Source organism: Jatropha curcas, chromosome 9 (assembly GCF_041381405.1).
Source record: "Jatropha curcas cultivar XTBG-Jc1 chromosome 9, XTBG_Jcur_1.0, whole genome shotgun sequence".
NCBI lineage: Eukaryota > Viridiplantae > Streptophyta > Magnoliopsida > Malpighiales > Euphorbiaceae > Jatropha > Jatropha curcas.
Window position 1 is genome coordinate 4438362 of NC_143159.1, and position 15969 is coordinate 4454330.

Sequence of the window (15969 nt, forward strand, 5' to 3'; positions counted from 1 at the left end):
TTGAAATTAAAAAAATAGCGGCTTGAGGATTTTTAGGTAATTAAGGGCTAAATGCCCTTAGAAATGGCAACAAATAAATAAATAAATATAAAACCAATAAAACTACGTAATATTAGTTGAGTAACAAAGTTTTCTACATTAAGTGATTCAGTTGGTTTCTATAAATAAATACAGTCAATTTTTACATTGCCAGTACTGCCCTTTTGATGATTGTTATAACTCGAGACTAAGATAAAAAAAATGATTATAAAAAAATAGGCCTCAATGGTTATTGAAAAAAATCATCCAAAATTCAATTTTTATATGTAACTATAAAATTCAAAGGTTAAATTGAATAAAACGTTACCCCGAAAAGAATTAAATTAATATATTAACACAAATATCACTAACATTTAAAATTGTTTTTTTTAGCTCGTCACTGTCAACTGTACAATCACTACCCAAATACAGAGTATGCCACATCATCTGAAGGACACTTGCATCCATAACCTAAATCACCTTAACCAAGCTTTCAATTTATTATTAGTCTCCTTTACCGCTGTAACCTGAGCGTCTCTGTTGACTCTGGCATTGCTTATGAAGCATGCCTTTTGAGCAGTGCTGGCTGGCTTTGTACTTCTTGTAATTCTTGCCAGTGCTTTTGATGGGTCCAAATGCTTTACCTTATTTGATTCAGCTGACAGCGTCTTCTTCTCAAGTAAAGAAGTTGACAATAAGAAATTATTTTCTGTCCCTTTGCTTTGTATGTCTCTTTTCCTCCTCAACTCACGGAGGGATTCAGTTCCCTTGAGCAAAACTGAACCTTGGTTCCTTGTTCTGTTGCTAGAGCCCAAGGTCCTTTGACTAGGGGGATCTACATCAACTATATTTGACATTCTCCTTTGAGTAGAGGCTGTTGTTAAAATTGGGGTAGCTGCTAACTTTTCCGCAGAGCATAGTTGCAATGTGCACTCTCCTTGTTCATGCTCTATGAGCTTCTCTTCAAGAACCTTGATCTAACATAAACATCTAACAAGATAAATAAGCTGTGCCTATATAGTTCATAAAGTAAGTTATGCATTTCTTTTTGAGCGAGCAAGTTGCGATATAAAACCTTTTGTTGAAGCAACTGAGAATCTGAATTGTCTCTTTCACATGTCAGCTTGTTTTCGAGTTCCCTAATCTGGAATAACAGAGAGCAACGAATCAGTCTTTTACACAGGAGTTTGATATCCAAAGGCAGAGATTTCACTACAATTGTCAATAATTTAAGAAATGAGCAACGTAGTCATATTAGGCTGTATTGCTCATAACTGGCAAATTAGTCTGTTGTATTGCTTTCAATTCAAGAAATCTCTTCCTGTTTTTGTGTGTGTACTTGTGCGAGTGAATGTTACATGACTATAATTTAAAATGACACTAAAATAACCACCTTTTGTTGGAGAATACTTGAGTGAAGCTCAAATCCTTGTGATCTTTCTTTCAGTCTGTTCTCAAGCTCCTTGACCTGTGTAACACACGAAAATTTATCAATGTTTTGCCTCAACTTTAAGCACCTAATAGAAGTCATTTCATAGAGTGACAAGAAGTGCAAAATGATAAGGAAGTTCCTCTTTACTCCAATGACCCTCAAAATTTGGATACATTCAATCATTATATTTCTATGGAATGCCACATCATCATGCGAGTTCTCAGCTTTGAGCTCATTAATGGATTCCGTAGCAACATTGAAGGCAGAACCACATCTACCTCAATAGATTACCATAACAGGAGCACAATATTATCTGAAATTCTGAAGGTTCCATCAAAGCTAAGATATCCATGCATACAATATCAGCAATTTAAGCATGAGACAGGGAGGATAGGACTTGAATAACAAGTTTAGTTGTAGAAACCTGGTACTGAAGATTCATAGACTCTGCTTGTTCATACTCTTTCAGCTTGTTCACAAGTTCCTCAACCTTTGGAAGAAACAGAAACCAAAACCAATTATAGAGGTTTGGCTACCTAACTCAAGGTGAAAAATACAAAATAATAATCATTACACTGATAAGAAACCTTTTGCTGGAAATTTGTGCAGATTTCCTCCTTTCCCTTCATTCCTTCTGAAAATTGTAACAACCGGTTCTCCAGCTTTTCACATAACTCCGTCTTCATTGCCAGTTGACTTTCCAGTTCATTAATCTTTTCCTGCTGGTTTCTGTAACACTGATCCTTGCCTTTGGCCTTGACTTCTAGAATATGGAAGTCCTCTTGTAGCTTGCGCATGGCATCATCTTTAGATTTCAATTCTTGTTTTGCTTTATCAAGCTTCAGAGAGTTAACAAAGAATATATAAAAGAAAGAAACAGAATATCAATGCATAAATCCAACAAAGAACCATATTGATATTAAATAAGTCAACATCAATAAGCTTACTGTCATTTTCAGCTTTTGAAGCTCAACCATATCAACCTGCTTCTTTGCAGGACCCAGCTCAACCCCACGAACTCGGGTTGCAAAGCTCAAAGAACTTATTGTCTCGCCAAGATCATGCTTGGAAGGGCTGATTTGCACAAACATCAAGGTTTTTGAATCACCCCCTGCAGGATATGGGATAAAAATGGTCAAGTCAAAGCATCAAATTTTGTGAAGTACTGAATTAATTAAAGTCCAGGGGATTGGAAAAGTAAAAGTTGAGTATATCGATAGAAAACTACTGCTTAATTGTTTCACTCATCATTGAAGATGAGTCTATCTAGTTTTAAAATCAATCTTATAGTACATTCCAAATTTATTGTCAATGATGGTGCTGTTTCTTGGTTCTGGATTTCATGCGACTACTACCTAATGAATCCTGAAGCAAATGTGTGAGCTTTGAGTTCCTGCGGGAAGCCAATTAACTAGTCAGAACAATGCATTAGCTAGTCATGCTTAAACTCTTATCAAGAATCAAATCAAACCTGTAAGGAATATGACTGCTTTTAGTTGCCAAAGCAGAAATTACATCTCCAAGAGCTGAAAGTGATCTGTTGATATATTGAGCTTCCTTAAGACGATCCCCTTGCACCTCAGTTTTTGCTAGCCTCTCACTGCCTGCCAAATCTACAAGCCATAGCTTACTCTGGGTGCACTCACCAGTTACCAAATTCCTTGCTCTCACCAATGTACAAAGCATGCTGAAGATATTGTAAATATATGGCTACATTAATACATGCATGAATCAAAGATGTGGTTTTTAACATTGGTCAAAGCATCAATAGCAAAGAAATAAAAGCTAGTATATATGAATGCAAAATTATCATACGCCACCCCAAAAAATGGGAGCATGATGAAAATATCAACATCAAGTTCAAATTGAGGCTAACCAATGAGATCGGCTACTGTGTTCATTGACATTATTTGATCCTACAGCCCTTGCATTGCTTCCAGCCTGCAAAACATCCCAGACCTCTTTAATATTCTCAACTTTTGCTTCAACTAACCCTGGCACATGATGACCCCCTTCAGAAACTTGCTTTATCTCCAGCCTAAAGTCCAATAGAAAAATGAGATAAATTCATCTTAAATTGAAAGCTCAAGGAAGTTGTAAGATATTATTACTTGCCAAATACCTTGGCTATCAATGTGCACATAACACGGACCAGAAAAAGAATAGCATATTTTAAGTACAAATTTCTAAGAAATTGGACGGAATATGTAGTGATTTTACCTTTTAGATGTTTGAGAGGTGGCAAGCAAGTCTCTGATTTGCTCATTATACACTTCAAGCACACTTACAGAAATGTCATATTTGACAGTTTCTTTCCTTTCTTCAGCAGTTTTGAATAAAGTTTGTAAAGTCCGGTAATTAAATCCTCTATTTTCCTCTGTGCCCTCCATAGTGAAAGTTTTTCCTGTCCCAGTTTGCCCATATGCAAATATGCATACATTATAACCATCTAGCACTGAAGTTACCAAAGGAGAGACATCTGCGAAAACATCAACTGTTCCAAGAATCTCAAGTCAAAATTATGTTTTTATTTTCACCCAAAGAAAAGGATGCAATACTAAATGGAAAGTGGTATAGTATTTTCCTTTTCAAGAAGAGGAAATTTATAATATAAACTAATGAACTATGCAACAATGTTCCCAGTAGGTTCAAATGACTGAGCTATGATAATGTACTTTAGCGATTCTTTTTTTGTAAATAAAAATCTTTGTTTTACTTGTGCATACCTTGATCATCCGTAGGTGCATAAACTCGATCAAATTTGAAAATTTTCTTCGTTGAAGTATTTGTTAGTATCCCAAGATCCCCATCCTTCGCTGCAGTAAAATCTACCACCATTTCATACCCAGATGATGCTTCCTCCTTATTTAGTGGACGGCACCGACAGAACACTCTAATGTTCCCTGAAATATAAAGTCAATATGAAAAGCTTATGACGATGACCATCCTAAAATTGAAACAGCATATATACATATATAGCACATCAAGTGTACCTTTTGCTTCCTGAACTTCATTAAAAAGCTTCTTCCTTTTTACCTGCTCCTCATTAAACTTCAACTTGAGATCATCACACTGAGCAACTATGATCCAGGTAAAGGTAAGGCAAGATCAACCTTATATGATTACAAGCTAGAGAAAGTAAAGCTTCAATACTTAAAGCAAAACGTACCTAATGCCTGGACTGCAAAGATCATCTTACTTAATTTGGAAGTTGAACTGGCACAGTCACGAGCTTCATGAGAAAGCTGAGAGTGTTCTATGTTCATTATCTACAAATGTAATAACAAATTCCATATCATAGTCTGTACAAATATATACTGTAACATTCTTGGATAAAAGGTTTTCACAATCTTAATCAGGGTAATTTACCTTTACTTTCCTTTCCAATTTGTCAAGAGCTTCAGACCAGAGTCTCTTATCACATTCATATTGACTAGAAACATCCCTCAGTTTTGCTGCTAGCTTTTCTATAGCTTGATCTAAACAAACATAATGGATGATCAGTACCACTTTGTTTTCCAATTACAAGTCTAAGATCCAAGTGGGTCTACCTCACCTAAGCACATATTCTCGAAGAACTTGTTATCAAGTTCCATTCTGGACTTCTCTAGCAGTTGATTTGTAGCCGTCAATGACATCCAAGCCTCATAGCATTCATCTGCCTTACGCTGGCATAGAATGTTCAATTCTTCTATCTTCTTCTCATACTTAGTTATAAATTTCATGGCCATAAATTTTTTCTACAGATCTCATCAATTTAAAACTTGCGTTAAGCACAGAATCAAACCCCTTAAAGCCTTAAACTTCAAAACAATTTGAACCTTACCTGAGATGGCGAAATACTTATTTCAGTGTCACAATTGTTACATATTAAGTGCTCATGTTTCACCTGAGATGCTAGATTCCATTTATAAAATGAAACATGTGAGTCTCAAAAGTAAACCTCAGATAAAACTGACCAACATAGCAAATCAAGCATGGACAAGAGAATTTTACTTGGTAATTCTGGTGCCTGCTTTATACAAATCCCACTAACAATTGGGCTTCCAAGAATTCCGTGAAACCTTATCAAGATATCCCCATCATCCCCAACAGAAACTCTAACATTAACCACCTGCAAGGGCTTGTTGGCCCCAACAGCGGAATAGATATCAAGCTCAGACAAAACCTGCCAATTTTTTCAACAAATAGAAGCCAACTTTGTCAACATAATATCAGAAAAATAGGAAACGTCAGTTAATATGAACCATGAACATAAATAAACGCACTTGCCTTGTCTTCCTCGATAAAAACATCAAAGACTCTCATTCCTTTAGGGCCGTTGGTGTGTACTATCTCTGCAAAGTGGAGATCAACAAAGTATTCTCCGGCAGATAGGTTGGTAAACCGGTAACCGAAGTTACCATACCGAGCCGACTGGTAAATGGAAGGTATATCACCACCAGAAGTTATACTTTCTTCTGTTCTTAGAACATCCCCTCCTTGAAAATGGCTATCTGCCTCAATATCAATCTTGAAATTCCCCTCTCCCTTTATAGCCCCACCACCAGAATTTACAAATATCAACGGACTCTCTGGTTCAAGAAACGCAAGAATATTGTCATTCAATGCTCTTCTCCTATAGCTAATGAAGAGTATAATCACAATTGCAGGTTTCTTGGGTCAGAATAACAATTGAATCCAAGAAAAACAAAAATGTAGATATTGAAGAACTAAAGAAAGAATGCAACCTGCGCAACAAGTGCTTATTGTTAACCCTGACCGAACCAGCTTCGCATCCGAAACACACAGCACTGAATCCATTAAATCTTGGCAGTCAAATGAGTCTTTATTGTTCATTTTCTTTTGAAATAAAGAAACTAATAAGAGAAAGAAGAAGAAGAAGAAATTGGGTTTAGCGTTTGTGGTTTATTTCTCTAATGGGTTGAATTTTGAATGGAGCGGTGTTGCAAGAAGAGAAAAAAAAAAAATTGAGCGCGTTTTCTTTGTTTATTTTCCTGCCTGTTCCTTTCCATATTGTAGGGCAGCGAACATTGATGGTCTTTTCTGGTTTTAAATTTCGAATTTAAGGGACCGTTAATTAGATTATTATAGGTTAATATTGTTTTTTTCTTTAACAAAGGTTACTAATTTCTACTGTTTGGTCTACCAATTACTGTAAAATACATATATATAAATTTTTAAAAATCCAATGTTTTTGCTTCTCGAAAAGAAAAAAAAAAAAGATTTATCGCATCAGTTGCAATTGAATTTGAATTCTCTCCCAATTTGACCTCTTTAGAGACTGAGAAATTCCTAAATAAGAAAACGATATCGTTTCATGGAGAGAACTTGCTGCAAAACTAGCCAAATCCAACTCTTGCTCTCTCCACAGCCAAAACTCTCTTGCTCTCTATAAACCAATCGAAGCCATCTTCTTGTCATCTCCTCTGGTTTAGCCACTAATTTTTGCCTCTCTGTTTATCCACAACTTAATCTTCTTCAGTTCCTAATAAAAGCTAAGGTTTCGAAATCTCCTCTATTCTCGCCAGGTTCTTCGATTGAATGGGTGAAATGTTTGCTGGTGATATTTCTGCTGATGAAATTGTTGAGGCTTCTGCGACCTCTGTATCAAACATGGTGCCATCATGTATGGTGTGGCATTCAACGAAGCCTCGTTCATTTTAATGGCATTAGACATTTAAGTATATAAGCTATCTCAAATTCAATGACAACAAAAACATAGCTAAATCCCTGAATTGATTAATTGATTCACAGAACTTGCATCGATAAATTTGGTGAGATAAAAACTCTAATGCAGTAACTATAATGACAATGAAAGCAGTTGGTTTACAGGAAAATGGAGAAGATAATTACATCCAGTGGCAATTTCCACCAGCAAAATCCCTCTCCAGATAATAGGCAAAACATCAGACACCCATCAAATACTACTGCCTACAACCTAAAAGATGGCGAAAACGCTTTCATGGTAATCAACTCAAGCATTCAACCTAACCCCAGAGCTCCTGCGACATTCTTGCATCATATCCATGTAAAATTGGCACTTGCTAATATCACTTCCATAGTTGTTCAGGCACTGCAAATTAAAAAAAGGTAAGCACGAGTGATTGTGTTCATATACAAATAGAACTTAAGGGGCATACCTCTTGGAGGGCCTTGGCTTGTCTATCACATGCATCAACTTTACTGATTGTGTTCTCCAAGGGCATAGCTGCAGGGGCAGATGAAGCAACAGCTTCATGGCGGATCACTGGAGGACCCATGACAGCATCAGCAATCCTGCGACCCAGAGCAGTTCCAGTTCCCCAAGCCACGCCTGATAATTAACAGAAGTGCCAAAAGAACTCCTGTCAGCTACCTTATTAAGTTCAATTTAATTTTTAATATACAAGGGATACAGAAATTAACTCACCATCAGCAATAGCAGCACCTAAACCTCCGATTGCGGATAAATTGGCAACTTTTGCAGGAGCTGGTGGTGGTGATTGAGCAGCTAGATAAAAAAAAACCCAAAACTACTTAGCCACAAACATCAAGCACCACTACCAAGTACCGACCAACTGACTACCACAACTTAAAATGCACATAAATTGAAGCAAAATCAGTGTCACCATGGTAAATTCAGCTCTTTTAGTTAACTCCACAAGAATTTCTTTCACGAAACTTTCATCAAATGAAATTGGAAGGAGTGAAATTCACCTGGCTTGGGAGGCCGACTTCTTGGGGGAGAACGAGCTGCAGCAGGCCGGCTTGAACCTCCTACAAAAATTATCATTATTTAGCAACAGAACATTTTAAAAGCCATCCACTCAGAATCAACATCAAGTAATGTTATACAGAGAACAACAAACAAACATCAAGAAAAAAAAAAAAAAAAAAGAATTAAAAAAAAAAAACTTGATGATATGAGAAAAGAAAAAATTGAATAATTCTTCTGAAATCAAACTAATCCACATCTCATGTAGCTAAAAGATCTCAATTAACGAAATTATCTCTCAGTAGCATTTTCAAAATTAACCAATTTCAATTAAGAATGGAAAACGATACAAAAATAGGCGAATCACGAAATTAGAAAAAAAAAGAATAAAATGAATAAACCAAACCCAAAATGGCAATATTTAAGGGAAATATTCAACCAAAAACATACCTCCTCTAGAGCTGCGGCTACGGCGAGGCATATTGAAATGATCAAAGCGCAAGCACAGAAAAGTAAATTTTTTTCAGGACAGGAATGAAAATTGAAAGAGAGTCTGTCAGAAGTATATTTATAGAGTTCTGTGGGGTTTTTGCTTGGGAAATACGCCTGGACCCCGTGAGTTGGCTTCGGACTCCATGGTCGCCACTTGCCACGCGTGGCGTATTCATAAGCTACCTCTAGTATTTTCTGTCACGGCATTAAATAAATAAATGATCTGGAACTGGAAGACTCCAACAGAAGACCGCGATGCTTTAAATTTTTAACGGACTCGATCTATTAAGCTTCTCTATTGCTAAGTTCTAAACGCAAAAATCTCATTTTGGGAGGAAATGATTGGTTGGTGAAAAATGAAATTTTTTAATTAAATTTTTTTTTTCTTAAAAGTTTATTTGGAGGCCAACTGTGAGTCTAAAACATTGGAATTGTAATTCCATTTATACTCAGGCCAGTCGAGTAGAATATATCCACCAACCAAACAATGCCACTAATTTGAAAATCCCGTAATGTTTGACTACACTTTACGGTTCAACGCCTGTCTCTCTTCTTCCCCTACACACCACCTCTTGTTTTGCCCTTCCCTCTCTGAGATAAAATCATGTTACTGTACAAAACGACATCGTTGAACACCCTCCTCTCTCGTTATCCGACCCGTCTCCATAGCTACAACGCCAACGGACCAATGTTCTTCCCCAAAAATTCCTCACTTCGTCTCTCCAAAGAGTCAAAACCACCATTCGCTGGTATTAATTATAAGCTCACCGGCGGTCACAGAAGCGTTAATCACCAACACTCACTCAAAATCCCTAATTTCACCGTTCGCGCGTCAAATGAAAACCCGAAACCTCACGTCGCAGCCTCTAACAACATCAGGAAACAGTTAATTCTTATTTGCTCTGCAATTACCGTTACATTGGCCGTCGCAAACCGCGTTCTCTATAAGCTCGCTCTGGTTCCTATGAAACAGTACCCTTTCTTCTTAGCACAATTCACCACTTTCGGGTATTTTTTATCTGTTGCTTTTGGCGTTTGATTTTTAAGTTTAATAGTGTCGATAATGGTAGTAATGTGAAACGCAGGTATGTGATGATTTACTTTTCGATATTGTTTGCACGGTACCGTTTAGGAATTGTAAGCGATGAGATGATTGCTCTTCCAAAATCACGGTTTGTTGTTATTGGTATTTTAGAAGCACTTGGACTCGCAACGGGAATGGCTGCTGCTGGTAATTTCTATTTTCTATTTATGATGTTGTCTAGTTTAATTGCAATTCGAATGAAGGCAATGTGAATCAATAGTTTGTCCAACATAAATTTTTATTGCATGTAGAAGAAGAGAAAGGAAGAGTTAAGAGTTGCTATATTTTGTTGTTGTTCTTATTGATTGTGCTTATGGGTCTTTCACAGCTATGCTTCCTGGACCTTCTATTCCTATTCTGAGCCAGGTGCCTTTTCACTCCCCCTTGTACAGGAAAGTAATTTTTCTGTTGTTTACTCCATACGTTCTGGTCTCTGTTTTGATGATTGCAATTGTTTTTTTGCGTAGTTTGTGAGTGCATTTTTATGTCATCTTTAATATTCACTTTTTTTTTTTTCTTCCAGACATTTTTGGTGTGGCAGCTGTCATTCTCTGCCCTTATCTTGGGAAGAAGGTACTCATTTAATCAAATTAGTGGCTGCCTGCTTGTAGCCATTGGTGTAGTGGTGGCTGTTGCAAGGTATGACGGTTATTTTCACATACCCAGAAGAAATTTTATTTTAGCTTTCGGTATATCAACATATACTGTTCCTTTGCAAAAGTTTGACATTTTTCATGCCTTGGTATTTGAGAGGCACAGCCAGTTCTTATTAGGATATGGTATGAAATGTTTCTCTCCTTTCTGATTCATAGCGATCTAAATAATGATCTAAAATGTTTATAGGTTTTGTTCTAGATGCTTTAACTTTATGATATTCTGTCTCTATGATGTGTGCTGTTATTGCTTTGCGCATGGCTTGTTCCTGATCAGCTGAAAGAGTGCTTTGGATTGTGCCAGATAATTCCTCTATGGTAGTAAAAAGTTGCACCATGAAATCTGCTAGCATATAGGTAACCGTAATTGTTTCTGAAACTCATTTAACCAATTTGATCAATTTGTTCATTTTGCTGATATGAGACTCGGTTCTCTGGCAATGATCTCAATTAAGCATTTTCATTTGTGGCAACCTTGGATAAGGATAAATCATATGCTAATGTTGTTGGAGCTCGCTTGGCTAAGATTTCTTGAGGCTTACTGACAAAATGCATAAACAAGTATCTGATAATCATGTAGATAATGAATGATCCAGAGAGAATACCAGCTTATTGGCTTGATGTAGCCCCCAAAACACTAAGTGTGATATTACAGAGACCAACATATTATCATTCTTTTGGACTCTTTAAGTATATTCTACCATTTATATCTACTCGTCACTCGGTAAAGTGGATGTACTATAATATTTCTTGTGTTTCACTATTTCAGTGGATCCAATGCTGATCAGATGCTTTCTGGAGTAGAGTTCATCTGGCCAGCTGTAATGATAATATCAAGCGCTTTTCAAGCTGGAGCATCTATTATAAAGGTTACTGCCATAGTAGTTATTTTTCTTGATCATATGTATAAGCAACATAAATAATTTTCATTTGTGTGTTAACAGGAATTCATATTCATTGATGCTGCAAAATGCCTCAAGGTATGCCTTAATAAGTTTTGCCTTTCGGCAGTTGGATGGCTTTTAAATATAGCTTGAATTCTCAACATACTTGGCTTGTTGATCTGCAGGGAAAGTCACTTGACATATTTGTTGTCAATTCTTTTGGTTCTGGATTTCAGGTAATTGGTGCTTACTATAGGCGTTCAGATAGCTTGGTACTAATGTACTACATTGACAGGAACTAGGACTATAAATAAGTGGTTGGCCTGTGGTTTATTAGCTTATGCTTATTGTTTTGCTTGTAGGCTCTCTTTGTGCTCCTATTTCTACCTTTCCTCTCAAACTTGAAAGGGATACCATTTGCACAACTTCCTTTATATCTGAAAAGTGGTGCTGGCTGCTTTGTAAACACTGGAGGAAATACACCAGGCAAGCTTTCATTTCTTCTTCTGGTTAATATTCTGCTAGATGTGTTACTATAGTTTTAACCTTTCAGTACCCTGTGAGAAATCTGAGTTTCATAATATTGCATATGATGTGTATTTCATGAGTATGCTGTTTTGAAATTTTACAGTTTTCAAGGAAAGGAAATTTACCCTTCTTAAAACAAATAGAAAATTCCACAATTAATTCTTGAGTTGTCGTAACTGAACCATCTGCCACCTCATTACGACTGTGGATCCATGCTTCATATTGATGCGGACCAATCTAATTATCTGGTTAATGGTGTTCGCATAGTAAAAATATCAAATGCTCCATGGTGTTACGATTATCTATCTCAAAATTCCTATGCTTGTCATTTTTTTGGTGCTTAATGCAGGCTGCGATGGAGCTCCATGGCTTCCACTGCTTTACATAGCTACTAATATGGCTTTCAACATATCATTGCTCAATCTAGTGAAAATTTCTTCTGCAGTTGTTTCCTCGCTTGCTGTAATGTTATCAGGTGCTCTTTCTCTCTCTCATTTTTCCGTCTCTCTTCATACAAACACATCAAATCTGTGATAATGTTGCCCACACATGCGTACTGGCACGCAAACATGAGCTGTTACATGTGAGCTTTTTAGTAAACTGATGTTTGCGCATTCTTTGCTTTTCAGTGCCGATATCAATTTATGTTTTATCTCTTCCATTGCCATATCTTCCTGAGGGTACAAGTTTGAGCCCCCTTTTTATGCTCGGCAGCGTGATTCTTGTCTCGGGTCTTGTTCTGTACAATGTAGCACAGCCTGCCAAGCAAGCTTCAAGTTAGCTTAACTTACAGTTTCATTTCAAAGTTTACGATTCTGTATAAATATCAGTGTTATTTTTTGGGAAAAAAAAAAAAATCACAATGTTATTCTCTTCCCTGGAAGTTGAGGGATGACTAATTTTGGGGCAACGATTGCTCTGCCTGCACAAGGTCTCATAATGAAAATCAATATCCAAGGATCATTTTGTCATTGAATTTGAGACTGGTGTCCTTGTGCTCTTCATTCTTTCAGTTTTTTTTTTCTCTTTTGATTTTAACTTCAAAGGGGTGTTTGATGATAGATCACACTAGAATTTAGTTTGGTTGAATGTATAAAAAAAATAAAATAAAAGAAAACATCCAAATTTTTGCATATTTCCATTTTATGATCAAACTTTTAGTTTTGCAATTTTAGTTTGAACAGAAACATGAATTCAAAATTTTATATAATCAATCAAAAGCAAAATTTTTTTGTAGTTTTTTTTATTCTCTCCCTCAAAGGCCTCCACCTTATGCCACTTCAGATTGTCATCTACTCCGAAACAGAACATCGTGCCTGGCTATACATGCATTAGACCTGTTCATGGTCGGGTTTGGGCTTCTAAAATCCCACGGCCAAGCTTAAGAACAGGTTTAACTTGCATGCACCTCTAGAAGAAAACATTCATTGTATAACTGGCTATACTTTAGTGTGGAATGATTCATTGCATCCAAACCTGGACAATTTAAAATGATTTTAATGACGTTTCGTGACATCACAATACTTCAATCGATGATTTGGACAGAAGTATGAGAGTAATCCGCAAAATTGAAGTGCAATTAAAATGACCTCCCAAGTTGACAACACTATCACTGCACATCATCAATATTAAACCTCGAATTCCTTCCTATATGAAACAGCTTTAACAGACTGAAATGCAACTTCTGATTCTGCCACTTGTGCATTTGAAGATCTCAGTTGTGTTCCCTAATGTCGCCTCTGCAGATAAACAAAACAAGATTCAGATACAAGCATGCACAAGCAGCATGGGAGAACCAAACTCATTTACACTTAATAGATTCTCTAACTGGAATAATCACACTCAAATAATATAATTCTGAGCTTGGCTTTTGGAAGTAGGTCCTTCATGTCAAAATAGGAAGAGCCAGGACAAGAAAACGTGCTTCATTCATTCTATCAGATGAAGGCGAAAAAAGCCATAATCCTGCTAATTTTTTAGCCTGTAAAACTTTTAATAGTGTAGACAAGAATTATGATGAATTATGACGATTACTATCCGCGTGTGTGAAAAGTTCTAAGATCCAAGACAATTATGGAATTAGGAACCACATAAAAATTTCCTACCATCTGAATAGCATACCTTCCGTTTCTTTAGTTTCCCTCTTGAACTGCCATTATCAAAGCTTGTCACTTGATCATTATTAACTTCCAAGGGTAAGGTTTTGATTTCATCAAAGAAACCATCAGTCAAATCAAACAACCTGGAACAAACAATAAAAGATAGTCAAGGAAAAAAAGTTACAAATCAGTAAATCACCAAATGCCATGTTTTGTAAGATAGGTCGATGAATATGATAACCAAATATGAAGTAATTAGCTTCCAAAAAGATAATAAAATATTGACAATGTTAATCTTGAATCACGCATACCCATCTCTCGACTTCTTTAAGTTTTTCTCTTTCTTCTTCTCCATCTTCGTAATAGGAGCACGAGTAAAGAGTTCCTCTTCTCGCTGTGCACGCTCTTCCCATTGCTGCTGATATCTAATGAATTCCCTACTCTCATTTCCAAAAGTTTCTCTAGCCTGTAGTTTATCATTAATGACAAACCACCAATGGAGTCAGCATGATATCTGCAAGTTTAAATAAAATTAAAGGAGCAGCACGCAACTAACCTCTTCAGGTCTCCCTTCCATATCATCTATCATTTCTTTTATATAACCCTGTTTAGCGTGGCGTTGAATATTTTTCTCTCTTCTCAAGGCATTTCTTTCTTGTTTTGACATCTTATCCTCTTCCATCATTGTGGGGGCAATTTTGGGTGGTCTATACACACCACTGCCATTCTAAAGCATAGAAACAGGGACTTAATAAACCAAAACCTCTATATTTTATTTCCAATAACTATTGACCAGCATAATTATTGAGTTTGAGACTCACCTCAGGCATCATATCAGATTTGCCAACCAGCATTTCAGGGTTTGGACGATATTTTAACAGATCCTCCGATTTCTCGGATGCCTCTAATTCCTTTTCCTTCAGACTTAGTTGTTCTGCTGCACGCTCGCTATCCCTGGTGAGCTTTTGAATTTGGTATTCCATTTTTTTATCTATTGGCCGGATCTGTTAATGAACAATCAGTCAAATGACATTTCTAGCAATGAGTAATCAGGTAGATAGATAAGCATTAAGAGACAGAAACATTCCCAGACCTTCTCCAAAAACAACCTAGTCTCTATAAGGCTCGAAACTACAGGATGATTCTCAATTGATAAGCCTTTAGCTTTGCGGAGCAAGTAATATACAAGCGACTGGCAATAGTTTAGGAGCAATAAGTGTTTGGCCTCAAGATAGCTTATCCCATCTGCTGTTGGAAAATTATTTGCTTTCACCTAATATACAAATTAAAAGAAGAATATATCATTGAAGAGGCACCACAAGAGATAAAACATAAAGCAATACAGAAACCTCATCTATTAAACATCAAAAGGCCTTCCAAGAATAGCAACAATTAACAACACTCAAAAGCAAGAATCAACTTATTAACAGTTAAATCTGATAAGGGAGGGCTCCTGACCTTAGCTGTTAAAGCCTGCACTTTATTCCTCACTGTATCCAACCCATCTTTCATTTCTTTCAGTAATGCAGCTAATTGAGGAGCTTCCCTAATCAAAACAACAATAACAAGCTTTCATAGAAAGCAAACCCTAAATGGAGTGGAAAACACAAGAACAGGCTCGTGAACAAACTTACTTCTTTAAGCTTTGATCACGTTCACAAGTACTAGCCTCCTCCATCATCTTCTTCTTCAAGAATCACCAACAAAGAAATTGCAATCAAGCAATTAAATTAAACAAATCATTGACAAAATTCTGATAAATCCCCACTGTTGGGGAGCTAGGGTTTTATAAATTGTGCTGAATATTTGTTACTAGTTAACAAGGAGAAAGAAATTCGGGTTTGAATAATGGGCCGCCATTTATACAGCTAAATGGGCCAATTAATTGAAGTGGACTAGTAGCCCAAGTCCACTAGGAAATACCAGGTGGACAAATAAAATTTTGCCGTCACAGAAAATTTTCATATTCCTGTGTGACGTGATTTTTTCCCGCCGTTCAGGCGATGACAATATCCTCCGATATCAGTTGGCAGGACACGTTTGCCATTAAACCCTTAACAAGGACATCTCTAGAACATTTCT

At 36.6% G+C, this 15969-nt stretch overlaps 4 protein-coding genes across 6 annotated transcripts; 1 reads left to right on the forward strand and 3 right to left on the reverse strand.

Moving 5' to 3' along the window:
- Positions 1–330: 330 nt before the first annotated feature.
- On the reverse strand, positions 331–6493 carry LOC105630731 (kinesin-like protein KIN-14R). Of its 2 annotated transcripts, XM_012212665.4 has the most exons (19): positions 6181–6493; positions 5723–6024; positions 5447–5618; positions 5277–5347; positions 5007–5190; positions 4820–4929; positions 4620–4719; positions 4444–4530; positions 4177–4353; positions 3671–3944; positions 3327–3488; positions 2922–3137; positions 2806–2843; positions 2398–2561; positions 2038–2289; positions 1875–1940; positions 1412–1486; positions 1094–1162; positions 331–995 (listed from the first exon to the last, which is right to left on the reverse strand). In XM_012212665.4, exons 1-19 carry the CDS (start codon positions 6287–6289, stop codon positions 495–497), a joined length of 3129 nt encoding a protein of 1042 aa, XP_012068055.1. In that variant the 5' UTR covers positions 6290–6493; the 3' UTR covers positions 331–494. The 2 variants fall into 2 exon arrangements, with proteins under 2 accessions (XP_012068055.1, XP_089581908.1); XM_089725782.1 differs by lacking the exon at positions 6181–6493 and having other exon boundaries at positions 5719–5886.
- A 730-nt stretch (positions 6494–7223) lies between these two features.
- On the reverse strand, positions 7224–8954 carry LOC105630730 (uncharacterized). The gene is made up of 5 exons (XM_012212664.4): positions 8598–8954; positions 8150–8209; positions 7863–7943; positions 7594–7766; positions 7224–7526 (listed from the first exon to the last, which is right to left on the reverse strand). Exons 1-5 carry the CDS (start codon positions 8626–8628, stop codon positions 7428–7430), a joined length of 444 nt encoding a protein of 147 aa, XP_012068054.1. The 5' UTR covers positions 8629–8954; the 3' UTR covers positions 7224–7427.
- A 134-nt stretch (positions 8955–9088) lies between these two features.
- Positions 9089–12764, forward strand: CLT2 (CRT (chloroquine-resistance transporter)-like transporter 2). 2 transcript variants are annotated; one of them, XM_012212660.4, is made up of 10 exons: positions 9089–9647; positions 9725–9870; positions 10052–10119; positions 10247–10362; positions 11146–11245; positions 11321–11356; positions 11446–11496; positions 11623–11746; positions 12138–12263; positions 12418–12764. In XM_012212660.4, exons 1-10 carry the CDS (start codon positions 9244–9246, stop codon positions 12567–12569), a joined length of 1323 nt encoding a protein of 440 aa, XP_012068050.1. In that variant the 5' UTR covers positions 9089–9243; the 3' UTR covers positions 12570–12764. The 2 variants fall into 2 exon arrangements, with proteins under 2 accessions (XP_012068050.1, XP_012068051.1); XM_012212661.4 differs by having other exon boundaries at positions 10052–10089.
- A 469-nt stretch (positions 12765–13233) lies between these two features.
- Positions 13234–15701, reverse strand: LOC105630728 (Sas10/Utp3/C1D family). Its single transcript, XM_012212663.4, has 8 exons — positions 15522–15701; positions 15346–15433; positions 14981–15160; positions 14709–14891; positions 14444–14614; positions 14199–14353; positions 13910–14030; positions 13234–13527 (listed from the first exon to the last, which is right to left on the reverse strand). The coding sequence occupies exons 1-8, from the start codon at positions 15566–15568 to the stop codon at positions 13516–13518; spliced, it is 957 nt and encodes a 318-aa protein (XP_012068053.1). The 5' UTR covers positions 15569–15701; the 3' UTR covers positions 13234–13515.
- Positions 15702–15969: the final 268 nt, after the last annotated feature.

Excerpts from the sequence above, each read along its gene's own strand:
- LOC105630731 (XM_012212665.4), bottom strand. The coding sequence starts at position 6,289 with ATGAACAATAAAGACTCATTTGACTGCCAAGATTTAATGGATTCAGTG. Across the intron at positions 4,930-5,006 it reads CTTCGAGAATATGTGCTTAG|ATCAAGCTATAGAAAAGCTA; the intron begins GTGAGGTAGACC and ends ATGTTTGTTTAG. Across the intron at positions 3,138-3,326 it reads CACAGTAGCCGATCTCATTG|CATGCTTTGTACATTGGTGA; the intron begins GTTAGCCTCAAT and ends CAATATCTTCAG.
- LOC105630730 (XM_012212664.4), bottom strand. The coding sequence starts at position 8,628 with ATGCCTCGCCGTAGCCGCAGCTCTAGAGGAG. Across the intron at positions 8,210-8,597 it reads TAGCCGCAGCTCTAGAGGAG|GAGGTTCAAGCCGGCCTGCT; the intron begins GTATGTTTTTGG and ends TAATTTTTGTAG. Across the intron at positions 7,527-7,593 it reads AAGCCAAGGCCCTCCAAGAG|TGCCTGAACAACTATGGAAG; the intron begins GTATGCCCCTTA and ends TTTAATTTGCAG.
- CLT2 (XM_012212660.4), top strand. The coding sequence starts at position 9,244 with ATGTTACTGTACAAAACGACATCGTTGAACACCCTCCTCTCTCGTTAT. Across the intron at positions 9,648-9,724 it reads GCACAATTCACCACTTTCGG|GTATGTGATGATTTACTTTT; the intron begins GTATTTTTTATC and ends TGTGAAACGCAG. Across the intron at positions 9,871-10,051 it reads AACGGGAATGGCTGCTGCTG|CTATGCTTCCTGGACCTTCT; the intron begins GTAATTTCTATT and ends GGTCTTTCACAG.
- LOC105630728 (XM_012212663.4), bottom strand. The coding sequence starts at position 15,568 with ATGATGGAGGAGGCTAGTACTTGTGAACGTGATCAAAGCTTAAAGAA. Across the intron at positions 15,161-15,345 it reads TGCAGGCTTTAACAGCTAAG|GTGAAAGCAAATAATTTTCC; the intron begins GTCAGGAGCCCT and ends TTTGTATATTAG. Across the intron at positions 14,354-14,443 it reads TGGAAGGGAGACCTGAAGAG|GCTAGAGAAACTTTTGGAAA; the intron begins GTTAGTTGCGTG and ends GATAAACTACAG.